Source organism: Nematolebias whitei, chromosome 23, assembly GCF_014905685.2.
Source record: "Nematolebias whitei isolate Nwh7 chromosome 23, NemWhi1, whole genome shotgun sequence".
Classification (NCBI taxonomy): Eukaryota; Metazoa; Chordata; class Actinopteri; order Cyprinodontiformes; family Rivulidae; genus Nematolebias; species Nematolebias whitei.
The window spans coordinates 1,940,784-1,948,351 of NC_056520.1; the positions used below are offsets into that span (position 1 = coordinate 1,940,784).

The following is a 7,568-nucleotide window of genomic DNA, read 5'->3' on the forward strand; positions in this document are numbered from 1 at the left end:
AATTTACGGTGAATTCTCAGATATTTGTTAGTTTTTGTCATTGAATCATAAATTTACCGTGAATTCACAGATGTTTTAGTTTTTGTCATTGAATCGTAAATTTACCGTGAATTCTCAGATATTTGTTGTTTTTGTCATTGAATCGTAAATTTACCGTGAATTCACAGATGTTTGTTAGTTTTTGTCATTGAACATTTTTCTATTTCCAGAAGTGGCCAACTCTCTTCTGATCTAAAACAGTAAATGCTCTTTTGAAAAACTATTTTATTTTATTTTTGTTTTTAGAAAATGTCAAAGGCCGAGTGTTTTTCCAGTCGTGTTTTTGTTGTAGTTCCAGAATTATCAGGACGAAAAATTTAAGGCTCAACTTTATAAAAAATTCCTCTCTAGGATTTTGCTGAATTATCTAGAATAAAATAAGGAAATGCTGATTTCACTCTTTTAAATCTAACTCCTATTGTTCACCCATAATAAACATGTATTTGCTTCATTTCTCACATAGTTTAAGATTCTGAGAGGATTCATTTGGATAAACAAAACTTATTCTCAGAAGGAATAATTATTATTCCCTGTCCTGCTCTGTAAACCGAAGATGTCGGAGACAACAGCCACAACCGTTCAGTCTAAATGTCTTGGTGTCTTTTTTTTTTCCCCGTTGAGCAAAAACCAGAAAAGCAGCCGTCAGTTCCTGATCACAAGTGTTTTTTCCTTTGCCCTAGTTCAGAAAGTCCTGAGCCGAACACTCATCCATGACTCCCCCAAAAGAAGCCGTAAAACTCCACGGTGAATATAAAAAGGTTTTTAGATAACGAGGAACGAGCCGGACAGCCCTGCAGAGTCTGAGCAGATCTCTGGAGGGAAGATGATCTGTTCAGTGACAGCGGGACGTTCTTGTCTTTTCTGTCTCCAGTCTAAATAATGAAGCTGAAACAACCAAAAGTCTGGACTAAACTTTCAACTCGAGGAATACGAAGAAACCAGCATGCAAGGAGTGATTGTAAAACAGCGTCTGGATATTTTTCAATATCTCTTTCAATATTATCTCGTGAAGTAACTGGGACCCTGTCACAATTTCATTCCACCACATGTACCACAAGTGGTGTGAACTTAGCTTTCAGCTCACCGACTGGTTAAATTAAAATAAAATTTATGCACGAGATCAAAATCTTATTACAGTTATTGTTGTTTAAACATTTATTAGTGTTTAGAAAACTGGGGGGCATTAAAGCTGAGCATGTCATTACGAGCGAGACTTGATTAATCTTATTGAATTACTTTTTTTTTCCCTGCTGTTGTGCAGAAATAAAGCAGATTAGACGTTTGATTTATGTTCCTGCAGAGCCTCGTGTTGGTGGAAAGCCGAGACGCTTCGTCTCATTTGGAAGATGTTGTGCTTTCACGTCCAGCCTCTCCTCTCTGGCTTGTGTCTTGTCAGCTGCTTGCAGGCTCAGGAACGTTTCTGTTTAAAACTTTTATCTGAGAGCAGCTTATTCATCCACGTCTGCTCCAAACTCTGAGGGACGGAGGCCTCCGTGTTTGGCTAAGGGTCCACGGCGAGTCTGTCCAGCGTTGTTTAAACACGAGACGCGTACGACGGCGCTACACATATTTAGGTTTTCTTCACCCCTGGGTCAAATAAAGTATAATAAAATTCATCTTAGCCTAAATTTAAATCCTTCTTTAAACAGCTGTGGCATAGTTGGCATTAAAATAAGTTTTCCATTAAAGCATAATGACATTTTGTGTGTATTTGTTTACAATTCTAACTGAAATTAAAATGTGAACCAAAAATCAGGCCGTCCTGTTTTGTGCCTGTTAGCTTACTCGGTAAACACAAAAACTTTATTTGTTTATAATCTTGTCTCCTGCATTAAATTTAATTAAAATGTGAGTTCATAAAATCAGAAAAAATAATTTTCGGGATAGGTTTTGTGCCAGTTAGCCTACCGAGTATGCTAACTAGCCTAGCCAAAACCTCATAGAAACAAATAAACTTTATTGGTTATTTACTTTAAAAATCAAAAGTATAGAGACTGAGTAAAATAAAATAAAAATCAAAACATTACTGAAAGGAATGAATTAAATTACGATGGGATGATTTTGGGATCAGAACATGCATTTATAAAGGGATTTCAATAGGGTCGTTTTTCTCCTAATGAAACATTAGAGGGCAGTAAAGTTACTCTCAGTTTACGGAGTGATAAAAGAAGATTTTAGGCTTTGTGAGGAGCCCACAAAACAAAAAAACAATAAAGAACATGGACGTGTAGCAATTTCTTTCCCCACGAGATCTTCCTCTGATATTTTGTTGCAAATGTGCACTCGGATAAAACAAAATTAAAAGGTGTCAAAGTACGGAGACACGTTAACGCGTGTTGATGTCGACCTGGATCTCGGGTTATTTAAAGACATTTTCAGCTGATAACGGCGCCCCATCCTCGTCCATCCATGGACTTCAGTCCCATTAAAGTGTTTCCCAGTCGCTGGTAGATAAGAAGGAACATAAAATCCTGAGTTGGTTGAGGGTTAGAGGACGCCACCACCATCAGCGACCTCAGGAAAAAACAGCTCATTGTGACTGCTGCCTCCTCTTGAATCCACTTCCCCTTTAAGCTGTCTGAGAGGAAGAGACTCACTCCATCTCTGTTTGGCTGCTGGGGCTGAGGAAGCTCTGGAGCTTCTGACGGTGAAGATGATGTGCAGAACAGGCTTGAGGCTGATAAGAAACCGTACTCGCAGATGATACACAACGGAGCAGTTCATCACCAAACAGGTAAAAGTCATTTTAACCACGCTGCTTCATCACTAGTCGTTCTGGGATTGCATCTTTTCCACATCTGTGTGGGATGTTTCTGCATGTTCAGCGTCTTGAATCGCACGTTTTATCAACTTGGGTTTAATTCAACATAATTTGAGCATCTAATATAAGAAAGAGCTTTTGGAAGTGAGTCAACGAGAGCCATCGCAGTTGCGGACATAAAGCGTTTAAAGGCTTAATTTAGTTTTTTCATTCTCCTCCTTTAAAAACACCATTTGCTGAGTGTCTTGAAACTGCCCCCATTCATCCTGAAAGCACTAAAGACTGAAGCACTATTTCAAAATCGGAACTTTTATTATAAACACTGTTATTAAAACAGATACATCATAAAGCACACAGAGATAAAACTGTCAGACGAGTACAGCTGGTTTGATGGAGTCTGACTAAACGGTCGAGTACTGAGTAATCTTGTTCTGTCGAGATGTGCATCGCTCCCTAAATATAACAGACATGAAGGGAGTTGTAACTTCAGACTCCCGCATGATAAGTTATTGAACGAATATCGTCTACTGTACATAAAGGTGCCATTTTGTTTCAGTGGTGGACAGATAAGTGGTATGGACAATTATCGTAGGCTTTCAGAACCACGTCCGTCTGCTCCGTTGGTTCAGCAGATCTCTGAGGCAACAATGTGACATAAAAATATGTGGTGAATATAAATAATAAAGTCACGAACATTCTGCTTAAGTGGACTCTTGAGCTGTGCAGAGATCACAAAGCCAAGAAGAATTTTAAGTGGTCCTATTTTAAGGACGAGAGACCATAAAGACTCTTAATGCAACTTGCGCGTATTTAAATTACAGTTATAATACGAGGTTCCAGTCGGGCCTAAATATGGATGGAATTGAAACATTAAACGTTTTTGGAGCGCGTCATTAATGATTCTGTCTCTGTTTGGTTTCACAACAAATTCCCCAGAATCTACTTTGAGCACGTTCAGCTGTAGGCTTCTTTTCTGCAGGCGTCTTGTACTTCTTGAAAATGTCCATACGATGTTCATAAAACTCCATTGAAAAATCAAAGATGATCTGTACTGTTTCATTGTTTGTCACTTCTTCCAGGCAGCTGAACCTCGACCATATTGGCTACAAATGGGAGGAAGTCCTCAGGAGTCACCTATAATGGACTACAACTCCAAAGCTCTGCTCTCTAGAGAGAACCTCATCTACGCCATCACCGTGCCACTGTCCACCTCCATCATCTTGGCCAACCTGGTCATCATCTTGGGCATCTCTTGCAACCGCCAACTCCACAACACGCCCAACTACTTCTTCCTCAGCCTGTTAGTGGCTGACATGTGCACGGGCGTGGCACTGCCCTTCATCCCATTGATGGGTCTGAATCGGGAGATGAGTCTGAGCTCCTGTTTGTTGGCCCACGTCTTCCCCAATTTCCTTTTTTTGGCGTTTTTGTTCAACCTGGTAATGGTCCACTATGAACGCTACATATGCATCGTTGACCCTCTGCGTTACAATAACCTGTGGATGCATCGCAGTTTTCCTTTGGCGTTGCTGATAGTTTGGGCACCGCCACTTCTCTACGCATCCGTACCTGCTTTTGGGTGGAATAACTGGACAGGGCTGGACTGGAACAGCTGTTGTGAAAACATGTCAAAGTTGTCGCCACTTTCAAACTGTTCGATAAATGGAACCACTTGCTGCTCCTACAGGCGGGTATTCCCCAATGCTTTCATCTACTTGGAGGTGTACGGCCTCGTTTTACCTGCAATTCTGGTCATCGCTGGTATGACCGGACGGGTTTTGTGCATCACCCGAGGACAGCTGAAGGACATATGCCGGCTCCATCGCTCAATAGAGCGAGGCAGTCAGGCCTCGGAGCAGGAGCAGAGGCTGAACCTGCGGTACACTCGCTGCGTGGTGGCAGTATCTCTGACGTTTCTGGCCTGCTGGGTTCCGTACCTCATCTACATGCACGTCTGCATAGCGTTTTTAATCAGCGATACCAAGTGGAGCTCCACCACGCACATCGTATTGTCATGCACCGGTATCGGAAGCATGGCTGTGGTGCCGCTGGTGCTTGGCCTGGCCAACAAACAGTACACAGAACCTGCGTACATACTGTTCCAAAAACTCAGAGATCGGTGGAGAAGAACACAAGAACAGGAGGAGGCCGCATTCTGAAAGAATGGCCATGGATCTAATATTTATTACGTTAGGCAAAAAAAATTGGGACGTGTTTGAAATGACCGTTTGGCGACTGACGTTTTTTTTGGCATTGTTCTCGTTCCGTTCATCGCACGGACTGTTTTTGTTTTTACGATGAAAACCTGGTGATACAGCAGGCCTCATGAGAAACTCTACATTTCCAACAGTGGGTAACTTTTAAGATTTATTTTTCAAATCAGGAACCATTAGAGGCCACAAAAAAACGAGGATCCAAAGATAGACCCAGGTAACGCGTGGTATTAAAAACTTACCAGACCCGAGGTCGGGTTCTCTGCTGTTTTCAGACTGATGCGTTCATGTTTGGTTGGAAAATGCTATTTTCTTATTTATAACTTTTTTTTAAACTAAAATTCTACTTTTATTTTTATTATTATTATTTGTTTCCCACAAATTAGAAACACTATGTATAAATAGTAGGTTTTTAAGAAACGTTTACAGTGTCGTAGTTGACAAAGAGACGAAGACGCGTTAAGGATCAACTTTACTTTTTGATTGATTTAGTAAACAGCACAAAGTACTCAGCAGATGTTGGTTTACCGTACTGTAACGGTAAAGCCAACAATGAAATGCTCCGGTATACAAAAAAGACCGTAAGGCACATTCTCCAAAACTCACGGTTCATAATTTATCTAGAAGCTTAACTAAAAAAGATGAAAAGCATTTGCTCATAAGAAACAAGACTGTAATTAAAGAGAAATCGAGAGTAAAGCGTTAAGGTCCTGAACTATTTAAATGTGTGTTTCAGTTTCTAACTGCCTCTTTTACCGGAAACCCTTTTACCGGAAACCCTTGACGCAAACGAGCTTCTTTAAATACATTACTGCTAAATTTTATACCAACTGTTGCGCTGGCTTCTATAAGTTTCATGTTGTTTCTCATCAATCTTGTCTTTATCGCAGTGAAACCAAGTTTCCGACTAACCGAAGCGGTATTTCTTCCCCGGACAGCTCGGTGCGATCAGACGCTCAGTGGGTGTAACGTTACATCTTAAGTCAATAAAGGCCTCTCCATGCAGCACAAAGACGAGCATTGTGTCCTTGCTTTCTGCTCGGTTCAGCCGCTCGTATATTTCATCCATGTGTCACCCCCTGCCAGTACTGTTTACTCCCCTCGCCTGTGTTTATCTGCGTTCTGGTATGCAGCTGAGGAGGGAGCGATGCATCTGCAGGACCAGAGATTAGCCATCAGGCCTCACCGGGGAGGGACCGTGTTTGATTTAAAGTTAAAGTTACGAGGTCCAGTTTCTGCCTCGCCGGGATCCTTTGAGGTGAAACAGACTCGCAGCTCGTATTTGATCCAGTCAGCGGAAATGAACATGTTAAGTGAGGCCCAACATGGAGGACGTCCTACATGTCCCGTCAGTGGCCATCCTTTCTGCGGGCCGAGCAGGAAAATCATCTTTAACGACATTAAAACACAAACGAGCTCGAAGCGTCGGGGCGTTCTGAAGGCTGGTCGGCGACGCCACGTGTTCTGCAGGAAGACGGAGGACCGGACGCAGAGGAGGAAGGAGCTTGTTATCCATGTCGTCACTGTTCGTGTTCGGAAGAAAGACAGAAGGCAGTTTTTTTTTTGTTTTGTTTACGTTCCTTTATTTATTAACACAAAACCCACAGTCTGAATACTTGTGATTCACGTGAAGCGTCTGAGGTAAAAGCTGCAGAAACAAGAGACGCCCGAAGGGATTGAAGCTCGAGAACAAACTCCCTTTTACACAAACTGAACCAAAGATTATCCAGAAAATTAAAATAAAGATTTACAACAGAAAGTTTCCCTTTAAACATCAGCCATTCTGGTCTCCTGATGCTGACGGTCATGTTGAGAAAAAATAATAAAAACCTTTGTACTTGGCTTATTTCACCGAAATCGTCTTGTTCGTGTCGAACGATAACTCAGAGGAGGCCGAAAGAAATCACTGAAAACAGATAAGGACCCGTGGAAAACTGCAGGGCAGGACGAAGCTGCAGCAAGACGTTCACTCCAGCAGAACAACACACGAGAGAGACGATCGCTGTCAAGAGCTCGTGACCTTATATTCATTATCACTGTAAAAGTTTACATCAAGGGGCTTAAACATTCTAACTGACTACATCGTTTCACATTTTGCAGGTTTAGTGTGAGGCTGCGGGTCATCCCGGTGATCAGTCGGTGTACTGGGAACTCTCGGACACCAGTCTTCCCGATTCCACCAGCAGTCGGATCAGCAGGCGCTTCTTTGGGACACTGGACACTGGTGAGGTCATCAGGCTGTCCAGGTCGTTGGTGGTGTCAGGGTCAATGGTGCTCACTGGGATGATGGTGGGTTTGGGGACAGTGGACACTGATGAGGTCATCAGACTGTCCAGGTCGTTGGTGGTGTCCAGGTCAACGGTGCTCACTGGGATGATGGTGGGTTTGGGGACAGTGGACACTGATGAGGTCATCAGACTTTCCAGGTCGTTGGTGGTGTCCAGGTCAACGGTGCTCACTGGGTTGATGGTGGGTTTGGGGACAGCGGACACTTGTGAGGTCATCAGACTGTCCAGGTCGTTGGTGGTGTCCAGGTCAATGGTGCTCACTGGGAT

General features: G+C 42.6%; 2 protein-coding genes across 2 annotated transcripts in view; one reads left to right on the top strand and one right to left on the bottom strand.

Moving 5' to 3' along the window:
• Window positions 1–3,936: 3,936 nt before the first annotated feature.
• On the top strand, window positions 3,937–4,959 carry LOC119428747 (G-protein coupled bile acid receptor 1-like). Its single transcript, XM_037696424.1, has one exon. The coding sequence runs from the start codon at window positions 3,940–3,942 to the stop codon at window positions 4,957–4,959; it is 1,020 nt and encodes a 339-aa protein (XP_037552352.1). The 5' UTR covers window positions 3,937–3,939.
• A 2,115-nt stretch (window positions 4,960–7,074) lies between these two features.
• The window catches only part of LOC119428653 (platelet glycoprotein Ib alpha chain-like), a 952-nt gene continuing 458 nt past the window's right edge, over window positions 7,075–7,568 (bottom strand). Inside the window, exon 2 of the mRNA XM_037696322.1 lies at window positions 7,075–7,568. Within this exon, the coding sequence (XP_037552250.1) occupies window positions 7,146–7,568 (423 nt within the window). The 3' untranslated portion in view covers window positions 7,075–7,145.